At 54.6% G+C, this 18,235-nt stretch overlaps 1 protein-coding gene across 5 annotated transcripts in view; it reads right to left on the bottom strand.

Moving 5' to 3' along the window:
* The window catches only part of MTA1 (metastasis associated 1), a 55,860-nt gene that overhangs the window by 28,723 nt on the left and 8,902 nt on the right, over window positions 1-18,235 (bottom strand). For all 5 annotated transcript variants that reach the window (XR_004057290.1, XM_030930464.1, XM_030930466.1 and 2 more), the window contains exon 2: window positions 6,558-6,625. Coding sequence is in view for 4 of the 5 variants with exons in the window: in XM_030930464.1 (XP_030786324.1) it covers window positions 6,558-6,625 (68 nt within the window). In the remaining variant the exon portion in view is untranslated. The remainder of the gene's footprint in view (window positions 1-6,557; window positions 6,626-18,235) is intronic.

Here is an 18,235-nt window from a genome sequence, read left to right as displayed (position 1 = left end):
GGCTCTTCCACATTCAGGTTCCCACCAGCTCGGAGCCTCAGGCCAGGCCTCCCATTCCCACACATGCACCCCCTCTCCAGGATCACTGTGTGGATTCAGTCACGCTTGAGGTCTGGTCTGTCGTGTTCCTGCACACGGTGGATTCAGTCACACGCGGGGTCTGTTCTGTCGTGTTCCTGCACACGGTGGATTCAGTCACACGCGGGGTCTGTTCTGTCGTGTTCCTGCACACGGTGGATTCAGTCACACGCGGGGTCTGTTCTGTTCTGTCGTGTTCCTGCACACGGTGGATTCAGTCACACGCGGGGTCTGTTCTGTCGTGTTCCTGCACACAGTGCATTCAGTCACACGCGGGGTCTGTTCTGTCGTGTTCCTGCACACGGTGGATTCAGTCACACGCGGGGTCTGTTCTGTCGTGTTCCTGCACACGGTGCATTCAGTCACACGCGGGGTCTGTTCTGTCGTGTTCCTGCACACGTGGATTCAGTCACACGCGGGGTCTGTTCTGTCGTGTTCCTGCACACGGTGGATTCAGTCACGCTTGGGGTCTGTTCTGTTCTGTCGTGTTCCCGCACACGGTGGATTCAGTCACGCTTGGGGTCTGTTCTGTCGTGTTCCTGCACACGGTGGCTTCAGTCACGCTTGAGGTCTGGTCTGTCGTGTTCCTGCACACGGTGGATTCAGTCACACGCGGGGTCTGTTCTGTTCTGTCGTGTTCCTGCACACGGTGGATTCAGTCACGCTCGGGGTCTGTTCTGTCGTGTTCCCGCACACGTGGATTCAGTCACACGCGGGGTCTGTTCTGTCGTGTTCCCGCACACGGTGGATTCAGTCATGCTTGGGGTCTGGTCTGTTCCGTCGTGTTCCCGCACACGGTGGATTCAGTCACGCGCGGGGTCTGTTCCGTCGTGTTCCCGCACACGGTGGATTCAGTCACGCGCGGGGTCTGGTCCGTCGTGTTCCCGCACACGGTGGATTCAGTCACGCGCGGGCGTCTGGGTACGTCGTGATTCCACACACGTGGATTCAGTCACGCGCGGGGTCTGCGTCCGTCGTGTTCCCGCACACGGTGGATTCAGTCACGCGCGGGGGGTCTGGTCCGTCGTGTTCCCCGCACACGGTGGGATTCAGTCACGCGCGGGGTTCTGGTTCCGTCGTGTTCCCGCACACGGTGGATTCAGTCACGCGCGGGGTCTGGTCCGTCGTGTTCCCGCACACGGTGGATTCAGTCACGCGCGGGTGGTCTGGCTCCGTCTGTTCCGCACACGGTGGATTCAGTCACGCGCGGGGGGTCTGGTCCGTCGGTTCCCGCACACGGTGGATTCAGTCACGCGCGGGGTCTGGTCCGTCGTGTTCCCGCACACGGTGGATTCAGTCACGCGCGGGGTCTGGTCCGTCGTGTTCCCGCACACGGTGGATTCAGTCACGCGCGGGGTCTGGTCCGTCGTGTTCCCGCACACGGTGGATTCAGTCACGCGCGGGGTCTGGTCCGTCGTGTTCCCGCACACGGTGGATTCGTCAACGCGCGGGGTCTGGTCCGTCGTGTTCACCCGCACAAGGTGGTAATCAGTCACGCGCGGGGTCTGGTCCGTCGTGTTCCCGCACATAGGCGGGTCGGTGGTCCGACCACAGGCGCGCGGGTCTGTCCGCGGTCCCACCGGTGGATTCAGCCGCGCGGTGTCTGGTCCGTCGTGTTCCCGCACACGGTGGATTCAGTCACGCGCGGGGTCTGGTCCGTCGTGTTCCCGCACACGGTGGATTCAGTCACGCGCGGGGTCTGGTCCGTCGGTTGATTCAGTCGGGGTCGGTCCGTCGTGTTCCCGCACACGGTGGATTCAGTTCGCGGGGGGGGTCTGGTCCGCGTTCGTTCCCGCACACGGTGGATTCAGTCACGCGCGGGGTCTGGTCCGTCGTGTTCCCGCACACGGTGGATTCAGTCAGCGCGCGGTCTGGTCTCGTGTTCCCACGTCGGTGGGATTCAGTCACGCGGGGTCTGTTCGTCGGCACACGGTGGATTCAGTCACGCGCGGGGTCTGTTCCTCGTGTTCCCTGCACACGGTGGATTCAGTCACGCGCGGGGTCTGGTTCCGTCGTGTTCCCGCACACGGTGGATTCACGTCACGCGCGGGGTCTGTTCCGTCGTGTTCCCGCACACGGTGGATTCAGTCACGCGCGGGGTCTGTTCCGTCGTGTTCCCGCACACGGTGGATTCAGTCACGCGCGGGGTCTGTTCCGTCGTGTTCCCGCACACGGTGGATTCAGTCACGCGCGGGGTCTGTTCCGTCGTGTTCCCTGCACACGGTGGATTCAGTCACGCGCGGGGTCTGTTCCGTCGTGTTCCTGCACACGGTGGATTCAGTCACGCTCGGGGTCTGTTCTGTTCCGTCGTGTTCCTGCACACGGTGGATTCAGTCATGCTCGGGGTCTGTTCTGAGGCACTCCTGCACACACAGGTAAAGGTGGTGAGGCTGCACTAGGCCATTCTTTCTTTTCTTCCTTTGAACTGCTTTGCTTCCTGAGGGTAACAATTGTCTCATTTTCTCCACTTGCCTCGTTTTTCATGGAATCATCGCTGATTCTTCCCTAAAGTGCTCGGCAGCAGAGCTCCTGAAGGGAAAGGGCTCAATCAGGGCTCCCGGGAGACCCTCCCAGAGCTGGTGTCCACCCTGCTGGCTACCCGCACCGGGGACTGTGTCCTCCTGGGCAGGAGGAACGTGCACCTTCCTCGTGGTGGAAAGGCGTGGAGGGGTGTACTCCGAGGTCTCAGTCAGGAAACCTCACTCATCTGCCTTCCCGGAGATGGAGCTTGGCTGGGCCTGGAGCCTCCACACCCGAACGTGGCTGCCGAAAGGCAAAGTGGGGTTTGACTTCAGGGCTTTGTATGTGACCCGCTTTTTCTCTAAACGCATTTCTTCTCCCATGTTCTAACAGTTTAAATACACCTTGAAGGGGCCCCTCTTTATTTCTTTGTTCACTCCTTCTTCTCTGCTATTAACTGGACATTGGACCAATGGACTGATTGTCTGACTTTTTTTCTCTCCTAGTTTCTTTGTGTTTTTGCCCCGTCCTCTGGGCGGTATCCTCAACTTTATCACCTGGTCCTTTCATTCCATTTGTTACTTCTCCTAACCCAAGTGTCAAGTGCTTTCCTCTCATCTGACCACATCCCAGGATGGATCCCTTCTCTTTCTCTGAGAACATTCATGGGCTTTGTTGTGCTTTAGTTTCCTTCTGTTCTCCGCACTGGCCCTTCCTCTGAGTTCCATTTTTTTCTTTTTTTTTTTTTTTTTTGAGATGGAGTCTCGCTCTGTCGCCCAGGCTGGAGTGCAGTGGCACGATCTCGGCTCACTGCAAGCTCCGCCTCCCAGGTTCACGCCATTCTCCTGCCTCAGCCTCCCGAGTAGCTGGGACTACAGGCGCCGCCACCACGCTTGGCTAGTTTTTTGTATTTTTAGTAGATGGAGTTTCAGCGAGTTAGCCAGGCTGGTCTCGATCTCCTGACCCTGCGGTCCACCCGCCTCAGCCTCCCAGTGCTGGGGTTACCATGGTCTGCCCGCCTCGGCCTCCCCGTGCTGGGGTTACCGGCTGAGTCCCCGCGCCCAGCCCTGAGTTCCTGACCCCGCGGTCCACCCGCCTCAGCCTCCCTGTGCTGGGATTACTGGCTGAGTCCGGCGCCCGGCCCTGAGTTCCATTTTCACGTGTGCCGACTTGATCTTCATGTCAAAAGCCCTCCCCAACCATCTTGTGACTTTTGGTCACCGGGAGCCTCCCAGGTGCTGGACAGCTCGCTGCATGCACTGCACCCATGGGCACTGGGGTAGCGGGCATCCTGTTGGGTCCCTGATGCCAGCAGCTGGGTCTGTGGGCTTTAGAAGTCTGGCCGCTGGGGTACTGGGAGCCAAGGAGGCAAGAAGGGCATGGGGGCCCACCAGAGGACAGCCCATGAGCCAGGTGACCCACACTTGCAGCCCCCGCATGAACCGTGCTGGCCTGGGCCTAGTGCCCCAAATCTGGGTCCTCTGAGTCCACGGCTCCAGCCCAGGGAAGGGTTCTGCAGGTTCACCTGACCCCCAGATGGGTCTTCCACCTGTCTTCCGCACTGCCAGGCGCACGTCAGCATGGTTCCTGTTCTCCCGACCCTGACCCAGGCCAGGGCCGGGGCCTCTCAGGTTGCCCAACCCAGCTGGCTGCGTTCCGAGCTGCGCCCACACCTCCCAGTGGCGCACTCCCACCTTCCTTGCCCTGTGGGTGCAGAGTTCCAGCACCCCTTTCTTGTTATTTGAGGGGGCGTTCAGGCCAGGGAACAGAGGGGAGGTCTGTACTCAACCAGCTGCGCCCACCTGGAAGCCCCGCCTGGAGCTCCTTGCTGTGGAGGGCACCAGCCACGCTGTGTCACAGGCCCACGGGCTCTTTTCCACACGGTGAGCGTCTGGGTCGGTTGCCTGAACTGTCTGAGACAGCAGTCGTGCCCCTCACAGGCTGGTGTCCTACCCAGAGACGGGCAAGTGTCCAGGCCATGTGGCCCTGGCCCTGAGGAGGAGGGAGTGCTAGGACGAAGGGGACAGCTCTGAGCGTGCACAATGCTACATCTGTACCTGAACATCGCCAAAGGGCCGGAAGCCAGCCCCCACCTGCACACGCCTGCAGTCTACTGTCTGCACGTGGAAGCCAGAAGCGGCACAAGGGAACCTTCCCAACAGTGGCACCTCTCAGCAGTGGCACCTCCCAGCAGTGGCACTCAACCAGGCGCCCACGGAGGCACTGCAGCCTCCCGCCCCAGGCTGCCTGCCAGCTGGCTATGTGGAGCCAGCAGCGCCGTTTGCCAGCCGCCCCTCCACTACACGGACCAGGAGGGACCCAGGGCCTCCCCGAGCCATGGTTCAACTCAGCTGAGGAACCTCCCTCTGCACCTCAGTTTCCCTACAGTCCGCATGCTGTGATGTGTAAAGTGCAGCCCCGCAATCGGGAGGCCCAGCCACAGCAGCAGCACCCGTTCCAGCCCCGCACTCGGGAGGCTCAGTCCACAAGAGCAGTGCCCGTTCCAGCAGTACCCAGAGTCCAAGTGGCCTTGCTCTGCAGGAGGGCAGGCCCTGCCCAGCAGGGGCAGTGAGACGGACTCAGAGGACACCCGGATCATTGCCCGTGCCTCCAACAAACAGGCCTGCCTCTCAGACCTCCCAGGAAGCTGCAGGGGAGCAGACGTCACACCCCACACTCCTCGACCCCAGGTGGTGGCAGATGCCACAGGGAATGGCCCTCGACAAGCACAGCCAGGGAAGCCCAGAGCCCAGTATGGCTACGTCAGAGGTGGCATGCTGACCTTCCCCACCCGGTCCCCTCTGATTCCAAGAATCCCACATCACCGCTGCCACCAAGCCTGATGTCCAGGAAGGCAGCTTCTCACAGGTAAGCCTGCAGCATCCAGCATGGAACACGAAGGGCCCGGGTGCCCCAGGCCTGTGGAGTGGGCGGGGCTCCTAGGAGAAGGCAGCCATCAGGCCACTGGCTCCAGGGGTTCGGGGGCTCGGGAGCCCTGCAGGCAGGCACAGAGAGGTCTGTGAAGCACCTAGCACCCCACTCCACTCTCTGCTGGAACCATGTGTCCACTGGTGGGGACGACCTGCCCTCCCTCAATACCCTTAGAAAGTCTCCAACCAGGAGGAGAAGGGAGGCTGGGTACCTACCCCCATCCCTGAGGACAGCGAGAAGGGAGGCTGGGTACCCACCCCCATCCCTGAGGACAGCGAGAAGGGAGGCTGGGTACCCACCCCCATCCCTGAGGACAGCGAGAAGGGAGGCTGGGGTACCCACCCCCATCCCTGAGGACAGCGAGAAGGGTCCCAGGGTGTGCGGGTGCCCTGCACCTCCACAGCCATCTGCAGCTCTGTCTCCCAAGCCGACGGGACGGAGGCTGTGCCGAGGCAGTGGAGGCCAGGAGTAGCTGGGGCTGAGGGGCCCATGTGTCACCACCCCCCAGGAAGGATCTGGTGCTGCCAGGCTCAATGCATGGGCACAACCACGTCCCCAATCAAACAGCAAGCATCTGCCGAGGACTCATGGCAGACACGAACCAGATGGGAGCAAGGGCTGCCCAAGTGACCAGGGAGGGTGCCTCCAGCCACGCAGACACCTCAGGGGTCAGGGGCAGAGCTCACAGCCCTGCAGGGCTGGCTGCTGGGAGCTGGGCAGGGCAGGGGCACCGAGTGTGGCTTCCTGCAGCCTTTGGTTGGTTTCAGAATCATGCCATTCTGCTCAGGCTCCCCAGGGGACGCTGGCATCTTCAGGGGACCCAGCGCCCACAGACCAAGTGTGGACTGGGCAGGCAGCTCAGGGCAGCCGCGCTGGGTCCTGCACGAAGCCACCAGGCCCCTCACTCAGTTTCTCCAAGGAGGGGCCAGGGTGCAGGTGACAGTGGACGGAGTCACCGAAGGGCCTGCACAGTGGCCAATCCAAGGTCAGCCCCAAAAGGGGGCCACCCACACTGGCCACCCACAGGGCAGGAGCTGGTGTAGCCCCCACCCACTACCCCCTGCAGCCACGCCAGGGCCACCCAGTACCTTGTTGAGCTCCTCGATCCTCCGGATCAGGTATGGGTTGCTGGAGGAGTTCTCGAAGTAGACGTAGTCTGCAAACAGCAACAGACAGAACAGAGGGTCACCTGTGGTACCAAAGGCCAGATCCAGGCCCACCTCCCGCTGCCCAGAGCCTCGGGGCTCAGGCAGGGCAGTGTCACCACCCCCACCTCTGCTCCCTCAGGCGAGGAACAAACAGAGGAAGTGAAGCCCCCACACCATCAGGGAGGGGTGGCTGCAACCAGAATGGACTGACAGGCTGGGTCAGGGCCAGGGAGATGCACCAGGAGGGGCCATTCCCAGCAGGAGCCAGCAGCCCCCATCCCGGATCCTCACAGAGGCCAGCCACTCCCAAAGGCTCAGGCCCTTCTTGGGGAAGCTGTGGGGGCCAGGTGGCAGCTTCCCAGGCAAAGCCCAGCTCCAGCACTGCCCAGACCCTGCCAGGAGCCCCGGGACACCTTCCCACTGGCAGCTGCCAGCCTGGATGCTACACCCTCAGAGCCACATGGCCACCACCAGCCCCCAGCCCTGCCCACAGCAGTCCCCCTCTTTCCCTCCAAAACCAACAGCAGCGACCACACAGAGAACACAGCTGGGGCTTCCTGGGCCCAGGCAGGCTCAGAAACGGGGCAGAGTTGCTCCAGGAATGACAGGGTCACCCTCACCAGGGCTCAGGGACAGCAACAGGCAGCAGGCACTGGGAGTGCCCCGAGACCGGCCATCAGGTGAGTACAACACTTCCCTCAGCGATGACACCATGGGGCCCTCCAGCCTTCTCACCAGCTCCACACACGGAGAGCCACTGAAACTTCCGGAGCCCAGAGGCTTACTCTGGAAGGCCCAGGGAAGTCCAGGCTGGTGGTGCTGACACCCCGATGCTCCAGGCCTCCTGGGGCCGCTGCAGGGGCTCAGCTTGGGAGGCAGCAAGGCCGCATCCTCATGAACCAGCGCCACGAGTACCCTCGCCAGCCCACCTGCACCAGCTCTGCAGGGAGGACTGAGCAGGAGGCCTGTCTCAGCTGGGATCAGCCCAGAGGCCACACAGGCCTGGGATTCAGCAAAATGCAGCAAGACCAGCACCAAAAAAGCTCAGCCCATCTGTCCACGTGGAGGCCAAACCTGTGCTGCGAGGACCCTGTGGAGGGGCCTGGAGAGTATCTCCCTCCTGCTGCTGGCACACACCTGCAGGCTCACGCCCGTGAGGACACACCCGTGAGGACGCACCTGCAGGCACACACCTGTCAGGACACACCCATCAGGACACACCCATCAGGACACACCCGTGACACACCCGTCAGGACACATCAGGCACACACCCGTGAGGACACACCCATGATGCACCTGCAGGCACACACCCATGAGGACACACCTGTGGGTGCACACCTGCGAGGATGCACCTGTGTGGGCACCCATGTGCAAAGTCACGCCTGTGCGTGTGGCTTCTGAGCCCCCCGTGCTGCCTGAGCAAACCAGCCGATCAGATGAGGCTACGCCCACACAGAGCTCCACAGGACAATGGGCTAGGAGCATGGAGAGTCCAGAGGGACATAGCCTCGGTGCCCGGGGACACGCACAGCAGTGAGCGTTCCCTGCAGAAAAGCCTGTAGAAGCGACAGGAGGCCTGCAAATCTCTGTCAGAGTTACAGGGTGTTCAGAAAGCAGGATGTGGCCATGCTTGGGCAATGCTGTGAAAACGCTAGAATTCACTGAATCACATACTCAAAATTGGTGGATTTCTCTTTTTTTTTTTTTTTTTTTTTTTTGAGACAGAGTCTCGCTCTGTCGCCCAGGCTGGAGTGCAGTGGCCGGATCTCAGCTCACTGCAAGCTCCGCCTCCCGGGTTCCCACCATTCTCCTGCCTCAGCCTCCCGAGTAGCTGGGACTACAGGCACCCGCCACCTCGCTCGGCTAGTTTTTTGTATTTTTTTTTTTTTTAGTAGAGATGGGGTTTCACCGTGTTAGCCAGGATGGTCTCGATCTCCTGACCTGGTGATTCGCCCGTCTCGGCCTCCCAAAGTGCTGGGATTACAGGCTTGAGCCACCGCGCCCGGCATTTTTTTTTTTTTTTTTTTTTTTTTTTTTTTTACGTCGGAGTCTCACTCTGTTGCCCAGGCTGGAGTGCAGTGGTGCGATCTCGGCTCACTGCAAGCTCCGCCTCCCGGGTTCACGCCATTCTCCTGCCTCAGCCTCCCGAGTAGCTGGGACTACAGGTGTCAGCCACCACATCCGGCTAATTTTTTATATTTTTAGTAGAGACGGGGTTTCACCGTGTTAGCCATGATGGTTTCAATCTCCTGACCTCGTGATCTGCCCACCTCAGCCTCCCAAAGTGCTGGGATTACAGGCATGAGCCACCGTGCCTGGCTAAAATTGGTGGATTTCATCACATGTAGATACCTCAAATTTTTTTTTCAAATGCACCAAACTTGCCAAAAACTGGGGAAAAAACGTCCCTTAAGTGAGGAAAGACAGACAAGGTGGGGTCCGTCCACTTGATGGAAGACTCCTTGGCCGGGGCCAGGAGTGAAGGCCCCTGGCAGCACAGGGCCTGCAGCACCGGAAGGCCCACTCGGGGGAGGTGGCGGGCACGATGGCTGCATGCAGCGGGGCCACCTACAAGCTGCTGGCACAGGAAAACCAAGGCGTGGAAGATAAGAGAACATGCAGGGAATTTGGGAACTGTTCTGTATCATGACTGTGGTACGACGACATGACTATGGACTTCCAAAATTCACAGAACTGTACACGTAAAAGGAATTGTACTGAATGTAAATTATGCTTTAATAAACGGACAAATAAAGCAAGAAGGCAGGAAATGATAGAGTAAAAATAATGTGAAACAAAAATAGGAGAGGGGAAAATATCAAAGGAACCAAAAGCTGGGTGTTTGTTTGAGACAGAGTTTCGCTCCTGTTGCCCAGGCTGGAGTGCAATGGCGCGATCGCGGCTCACTGCAACCTCTGCACCTCCTGGGTTCAAGTGATTCTTCTGCCTCAACCTCCCAAGTAGCTGGGATTACAGGAGCCCACCACCACGCCCAGTTAATTTTTGTATTTTTAGTAGAGGCCGGGTTTCACCATGTTGGCCAGGCTGGTCTCAAACTCCTGACCTCAGGTGATCCACCTGCCTCAGTCTCCCAAAGTGCTAGGATTACAGGCATGAGCCACCACACCCAGCCTACAAGTTGGTTATTAACAAGATCAATAACTGAAATCTATAGCCAGACTGACAAAGAAACAAAGAGAGAAGCCACAAGTAACCAACATCAGGAATGACAGATAGGACATCACTGCAGATCCTACTGACACAAGAAGGGGTATAAGGAATATTATGGAGGATTTTATGCCAGAGAATTTGACAACTTAAATGGAATGAACCAATTGCTTGAAAGATATAAACACCAAAGCTCATTCAAGAAGACACAGGTAACCCTATTCACACTACAGAAATACAACAACAAACACCCGAGGCCCAGATGGCTTCATTGGTGAAGTCTATCACACATTTAAGGCCGGGCGCGGTGGCTCACGCCTGTAATCCCAGCACTTTGGGAGGCCGAGGCGGGCGGATCACAAGGTCAGGAGATCGAGACCACGGTGAAACCCCGTCTCTACTAAAAATACAAAAGATAACCGGGCGCAGTGGCGGGCGCCTATAGTCCCAGCTACTTGGGAGGCTGAGGCAGGAGAATGGAGTGAACCTGGGAGGCGGAGCTTGCAGCCGACATCGTGCCACTGCACTCCAGCCTGGGGGACAGAGCGAGACTCTGTCTCAAAAAAAAAAAAAAAAAAAAAAATTTAAGGAAAAATTAACACCAATTCTACGCAACTCTTCCAGAAAACAGAAAAGGGCAGTGTGGACACCATCCCCGATACCAAAACCAAAGGCACACAAGGAATCAGGAGGATCACTTGAGTCCAGGAGTTTCAGAGCCCATCTCTAAAAACAAATGATTTTTGATTAGGCAGGTGTGGTAGCATGTGCCTGTAGTCCCAGCTGCTTGGGGGCTAAAGCGGAAGGATTGCTTAAGCCCAGGAGTTTGGGGCTGCAGTGAGCCATGATGGTACCACTCACTCAAGCCTGCGTGACAGAGTGAGACCCCATCTCTAAATATAACTTAAAGTTTTTAAAAAATTCAAAAATCGGCCAGGCGCGGTGGCTCAAGCCTGTAATCCCAGCACTTTGGGAGGCCGAGACAGGTGGATCACGAGGTCAGGAGCTCAAGACCATCCTGGCCTACACGGTGAAACCCCGTCTCTACTAAAAAATACAAAAAACTAGCCGGGTGAGATGGCGGGCGCCTGTAGTCCCAGCTACTCGGGAGGCTGAGGCAGGAGAATGGCGTAAACCCGGGAGGCGGAGCTTGCAGTGAGCTGAGATCTGGCCACTGCACTCCAGCCTGGGCGACTGAGTGAGACTCCGTCTCAAAAAAAAAAAAAAAAAAAAAATTCAAAAATCAGTGTAGCTCACCATATTCACAGATTAAGTAAGAAAAACCCTATGACCATCTCCTTAGATGCAAGAGTATAATCTGAAAAAACTCAACACATACTCTATTAAACTCTGAGCAAACAAGGAACTAAAGGGTACTTCCTCAGTCTGGTAAGACATTTACAAAAAACCTACCGCTAGCATCATCCTCAGCAGTGAGAAAAGGGCTGCTTCTGCTGGGATCAGGGATGTGGCAGGGGTATACCTACTCTCACCGCTACTGCCTCTTACCGCCACCGCCTCTCCCCGCCACCGCCTCTCACCGCCACCGCCTCTCACCGCCACTGCCTCTCACCGCCACTGCAGACCATCAAGGAAGTCCCAGCCAGCACAATGAGAAGAATCAATGAAAGGCACACAAGACTGGATATGAAGACATACAACTTTCTATATGCAGACAACGTGACTTGCTATACAGAAATCCCCAGTGTCTACAAAAAAGCTATGGAAACCGCTGAGTAAGAGTTTTGCAAGGTCACAGGTCAACATCGAAAAATAAGTCCTCTTTTGGGCCAGGCATGGTGGCTCACGCCTGTAATCCCAGCACTTTGGGAGGCTGAGGCGGGCGGATGACTTGAGGTCGGGAGTTCGATATCAGCCTGACCAACATGGAGCTACCCCATCTCCACTAAAAATACAAAAAACATTAGCTGGACGTGGTGGTGCATGCCTGTCATCCCAGCTACTCAGGAGGCTGAGGCAGGAGAACGGCTTGAACCTGGGAGGTGGAAGCTGTGGTGGGCCGAGATCACGCCATTGTACTCCAGTCTGGGCAATGGTGAAATTCTGTCTTTAAAAAAAAAAAAAAAAAGTCCTCTTTCTACGTACTACTGACAAACAGAAATCAAAATTGTAAAAGTACTATTCACAAGAGCACCAAGAAAAATTAAATACTTAAATATAAATTTTACAAAAGATCTAGAGATGTTTAAAGATCAAAAGATCTGTGCAAAGATCTATATGCTGAAAAGTACAAAACACTGGTGAGAAAAATCAGCAAAAGACCTAAATAAATGGTAACAGATGAGATGTAAAGGGTTAAAATACGTGTTGGTGAGCTTCCTATAAAGGTCTGGATAGTAAATACTCCACGCTATGCAGGCCAAGAGGCCATACCAAGGATATTACGTAAGGACTAATATAACAATTTCCACACATTTTATACTGATGAAATTAAAATAACTGGGCTGGGATTACAGGTGTGGTGGCTCACACCTGTAAGCCCAGCACGTTGGGAGGCAGGCAGATCACGTCAGGAGATCGAGACCATCCTGGCCAACATGGTGAAATCCTGTCTCTACTAAAATACAAAAAATTAGCCAGGTGTGGTGGTGCATGCCTATAGTCCCAGCTACTTGGGAGGCTGAGGCAGGGGAATCACTTGAACCTGGCAGGCGGAGCTTGCAGTGAGCCGAGATCATGCCACTGCACTCCACTCTGGTGACAGAGCGTGACTGTGTCAAAAAAAAAAAAAAGCTGAGTGCAGCTTTCTATAACACAGATGCACTCATGAGAGGACTTGGATTGTTTTGGGAGATGACACTTTGCTTAATTGGGTTCAAATTTAATGTTCTTTATCACCAAAATCAACGACAAAGGTGCATCCATGAGTGCCGGCTTACAGCGCGTTCCCGTGTTTCCTCTGTGACTGTCTTTCCACACAGGCACTGCCAGGCACACTGTCAGCCCCAGGTGCGTAGCTCAAAGTGCCAGCCTGGCTACTGAGCCAGTATGTCTTCCCCTTCCTGGAAATGGCCAGCTCAGCAGGCTTGGACTGCCCGCATTTTTCCTTCCACAGAGAGGTCTGACCCTTGACCTGCTCCTAGGAGGTCACCTCAGAGCCCTTGGAGCATCCTGCCGGCCAACAGCATCTGCTCACCCAGGGCCTTAGGCCGCCTCAGACAGGCTACCCTGACAGAGTGATGTACCGTGGCGCCTTGTGGCATCCGCCTGACCTCTGGAGGGGCTGAGACGGAGGGACCGAGGGCAGCCACATGGGTGCTCAGCCAGGCCCACCTGACCAACCACTAAAAACACCTGGGCCACCAAGGCTCAGGGGAGCTTCCCTGGTTGGCAATACACCAGGCCTGTCATCACAGGCCACTGCCAGGTCCACGCACCTCCCATGCCTCCTGGGACAGCAGCCCAGAAGCCCATCCGTGGTCTCTCCTGAGCCCGGCCCCTGTGCCGCTCCCTTTGCTGGTTTGAGTCTGCGTCCTTTCGCTTTAAGGAACTGCACCCCTGGCAGAAATGCTCTGCTGTATTCTATGAGTCCTAGTGAATTACTGAACCCGAGGGTGGTCTTGGGCCCCCTACACTACAGCATGTGATTACGCGACAGTCCAATCGCTCTCGGCTGGAGGTCAGGTGGGAGCTCCTTAACACACAGCTAAGTGGATTTTGAAATGTAGACACTGTGGCCGGGCGCGGTGGCTCAAGCCTGTAATCCCAGCACTTTGGGAGGCCAAGACGGGCGGATCACGAGATCAGGAAATCGAGACCATCCTAGCTAACACGGTGAAACCCCGTCTCTACTAAAAAATACAAAAAACTAGCCGGGCGAGGTGGCGGGCGCCTGTAGTCCCAGCTACTCGGGAGGCTGAGGCAGGAGAATGGCGTGAACCCGGGAGGCGGAGCTTGCAGTGAGCTGAGATCCGGCCACTGCACTCCAGCCCGGGCGACAGAGCGAGACTCCGTCTCAAAAAAAAAAAAAAAAAAAGGAATGTAGACGTTTCTCTTGTACTTGCGTCAAAGTCCCAAACACACTGCTGTAACCATAGTTTGAGCCCAGAAAAGAAGCTCACTGCAAATCTGTGTGGCAATGGAGACTTTGCCTCTCATTTTACCTCGACAATAACTGTACAAAGCAGTTTGTGATTTAAACATGAGCTGTTACCAAAACGACTTCATCACCTGTATAAATTTTGCAAATGTGGTTGTGCCTTGTACTTTAAGATGAATTCATAAAGAACGTAGAGAACTTCATGCAGCAAAAACTAGTTTCCCAAGTCATCCGGTGGACTGATGATGGCAGTCAACAGTGGTTCTTCTCGTTCTGAAATTTTCCAATTTTGGTGCTTTTTCAAAAAGCAGGTCAGACATAGTGGCTCACGCCTGTAATCCCAGAACTTTGGGAGGCCGAGGCAGGTGGATCATGAGGTCAGGAGTTTGAGACCAGCCTGGTCAACATGGTGAGACCTCGTCTCCACTAAAAATACAAAAATTAGCCAGGTGTGGTGGCATGTGCATGTAATCCCAGCTACTTGGGAGGCTGAGGCAGGATAATTGCTTGAAGCCGGGAGGCAGAGCTTGCAGTGAGCCGAGATCGTACCACTGCTCTCCAGCCTGGGCGACAGAGCGAGACTCCGTCTCAAAAAAAAAAAAAAATAAATAAATAAGTAAATAAATAATAAAAATAAAAAAGCAATAGAACTTCACGCTGCCGAGCCACCAAGCTGCTGCACAGGAGAGCAAGTCAAGATATTCAGCTTTAGGCCAGGCACAGGGGCTCCCGCCTGAGCCCAGGAGATCGAGGCTGCAGTGGGCCAGGACTGTGCCACTGCTCTCCACCCTGGGCAATAGAGCAAGACTCTATCTCTTTAAAAAAGGTTTTTTAATTCACAGAACTGATGACAGTCAAGTCCACAAGGTCAAATAAAGTTCACTGTTGACACTACTGGTTCAATAAGGCATGACAGACTCAAACACTTTCCACAGGCCGGGTGCAATGCCTCAAGCCTGGTAATCCCAGCACTTTGGGAGGCCAAGACAGGTGGATCACTTGAGGTCAGGAGTTCGAGACCAGCCTGCCCAACATGGTGAAACCCCATCTCTACTAAAGATAGAAAAACTAGCCAGGTATGGTGGTGCATGCCTTTAGTCCCAGCTACTTGGGAGGCTGAGGCAGGAGAATTGCTTGGGCCTGGGAGGCGGAGGTTGCAGTAAGCTGAGATTGTGCCACTGTACTCCAGCCTGGGCAACAGAGACTCCATCTCAAAAACTAAACAAATACTTTCCACAAAATATTTACCTGTCAACAAGTAATAGAATGAATAACTATAGGCTTTTTAGCACTTTATATGTTTAACAACACTTGTACATTTGTCCAACCAAGCCCTTTTTGTGCCACACACTTCTCCTGTCAGCAGGATCTGCAGTGATGTCTCATCTGTTGTTCCTGCAGTGATGTCTCATCTGTTGTTCCTGATGTTGGTTACTTGCAGCTTCTCTCTGTTTCTTTGTCTGGCTATAATTTCAATTTATTGATCTTGCTAATAAACAGCTTGGCTGGGCACGGTGGCTCACACCTGTAATCCCAGCACTTTGGGAGGCCAAGGCGAGTGGATCACCTGAGGTCAGGAGTTTGAGATCAGTCTGGCCAATATGGTGAAACCCAGCCTCTACTAAAAATACAAAAATTAACTGTGTGTGGTGGTGGGCACCTGTAATCCCAGCGACTCGGGAGGCTAAAGCAGGATAAGTGAAGACAATCTTGTGCAACTCAGCCCTTCAGCTGCATAACCTAATATTCTCTCCAGGTAAGCAGTGTCAAAATTGGGTTACATCACTGGATAACCGACTGGCCGCTGGTGGGGAGAAACCCCACACACATTCCAGGGACTAGAGGTGAAATGTTCTGTGTTGAATGTGTGAGAGTAGAAAAAAACTAGGCTTTTCCTGTCCCTATCACAAATATTCAACCCCATCACGGTGGCTCAAAGCAGCCACATAGTAACTGAATCCCATTAGTGTGGCCGTGTTCCCATAACACTTTATTTCTGAGCACTGAAATGTGAATTTCATATAATCTTCATGTGTCATGAAGTTTTCTGCCTTTGATTTTTTTTCTCAACAATTAAAAAATGTAAAACCCATTCTTAGCTCATGAGTCATCAAAAGCAGGCAGTGGGCCAGTTTGCCAGTCCCTGTACGCAAGGACCCAAGATCGGTTCAGATGCCAATTATTTCCCAAACTGATCTACATGGGCATCATGCTTAGCTTGATGATGCTTTGCAGGTACTGTCTTTCTTACAGATTGAAGGTTTGTGGCAACCTGCATCAAGTCAAGTCCATCGGTGCCATTTTTTAAACAGCAGGGGCTCACTACGTGTTGCTGTCACAGTTTGGTAATTCTCTCAGTATTTCCAACTTTTTAACCAGGATTCTATCTGTGATGGTGATCTGTGGTCAGCGATCCTTGATGCTACTATCGTAATTGTTCTGGGCACCGTGAGCCATACCCACCTAAGAATTTAATCATAAATGTGTGTGTTCTGACTGCCCCAGGAACTGGCCATTCCTCCATCTCTCTCCCTCTCCTGGGGCCTCCCTATTCCCTGAGACACAATAATATTGAAATTGGGCCAACGAGTAACACTGCCATGGCCTCTAAGTAGTCCAGTGAAGGGAAGAGTTGAGAGTCACACATCTCTCACTTTAAAACAAAAGCTGGAAATAAATGACTAAGCTTAGTTAGGAAGGCACGTCGAAAGCCAAGATACCCTAATGGAAAGCTTGGCCTTCAGCGTCAAGCAGGTAGCCAAGTTGTGAATGCAGAGGAAAAGTTCCTGAAAGAAATTAAAAGTGGGCCGGACACGGTGGTTCACACCTGTAATCCCAGCACTTTGGGAGGCCAAAGCGGGTGGATCACTTGAGGTCAGGAGTTTGAGATCAGCCTGGCCAACATGGTGAAACCCCATCTCTACTAAAAATACAAAAATTAGCCGTGCGTGGTGGTGTGCGCCTGTAGTCCCAGCTACTTGGGAGGCTGAGGCGGGAGAATCACTTGAACCCAGGAGGTGGAGGTGGCAGTGAGCTGAGATCATGCCACTGCACTCCAGCCTGGGCGACACAGCGAGACTCGGTCACAAAAAAAAAGAAAAAGAAAAAGAAAAAATAAATTAAAAGTGCTGCTCCAGGCTGGGCGCGGTGACTCACACCTGTAATCCCACTACTCAGAGGCCAAGGCCGGTGGATCACTTGAGGTCAGGGGTTGGAGGTTGGCCTGGCCAACATCATGAAACCCCGTCTCTACCAAAAATACAAAAAAGTTAGCCAGGTGTGGTGGCATGTGCCTGTAGTCCCAGCCACTTGGGAGGCTGAGGCAGGAGAATCACTTGAACCCAGGTGGAGGTTGCAATGAGCCAAGATCACGCCACTGAACTCCAGCCTGGGTGACAGAGCGAGACTTCATCTCAAAAAAAAGAAAAAAGTGCTGCTCCAGTGAACTCAAGAATGATAAGAAAGCTCAACAGCCTCAGTACTGACAGGAAGAAAGCTGAAGTGGCCAGGTGGGAAATCAAAGCAGACACATTCCCTTCAGCCAGAGCCTCAGCCAGAGCCAGCCTAACTCCCTTCAGTTCTATGAAGGCTGAGGGAGGTGAGGAGGCTGCAGAAGAAAAATCTGAAGCTAGCAGAAGTTGGCTCGTGAAGTTAAAGGAAAGAAGCCATTTCTATCACATAAAAGTGCAAGGTGAGGCTGGGCATAATGGCTCATGCCTGTAATCCCAGCATTTTGGGAGTCAAGGCAGGAGGATCACTTGAGGCCAGGGGTTGGAGACTAGTCTGGGCAACACAGTGAGACCCCATCTCTACAAAAATAAACACAACTAGCCAGGCATGGTGGCGTATGCCTGTAGTCCCAGCTACTCAGGAGGCTGAAGTGGGGAGGATCACTTGAGCCCAAGAGGCTGAGGCTACAGTGAGCCAAGATCACACCACTGCACTCCAGCCTGGGCAACAGAGCAAGATGCTATCTCAAAAAAAAGAAAAAAGAAAGAAACACTTCTTTTTGGTTTCTGCAGAAATCAACAAGCCAATTCTAAACTCTGTAAGGGAAAGCCAAGGAACCAGAACACGCTAAACAATTTTGAAAATGAGGAACGAAGTTCAAGGATTCCCACTGCTTGATTTCAAGAATGACTGTAAGGCTGGGCACGGCAGCTTACTCCTGTAGCCTCAGCACGACGGGAGTACGAAGTGGGAGGAAAGCTTGAGCCCAGGAGTTTGAGACCGGCCTAGGCAACATAACAAGACCCCATCTCTACTGAATATAGAAAAACTTAGCTGGGTGTGGTGGCGCACACCTGTGGTCCTGGCTATTCAGGAGGCTGAGGTGGAAGGAGTACTTGAGCCTGGGAGGTAGAGGCTGCAGTGAGCCAGGATTGTACCA

The sequence above is a fragment of the Rhinopithecus roxellana genome, chromosome 5, assembly GCF_007565055.1.
Source record: "Rhinopithecus roxellana isolate Shanxi Qingling chromosome 5, ASM756505v1, whole genome shotgun sequence".
NCBI classification, from domain to species: domain Eukaryota; kingdom Metazoa; phylum Chordata; class Mammalia; order Primates; family Cercopithecidae; genus Rhinopithecus; species Rhinopithecus roxellana.
The sequence above is the reverse complement of the archived record's forward strand: the minus strand, read 5'-3'. Positions and strand labels throughout refer to the sequence as shown.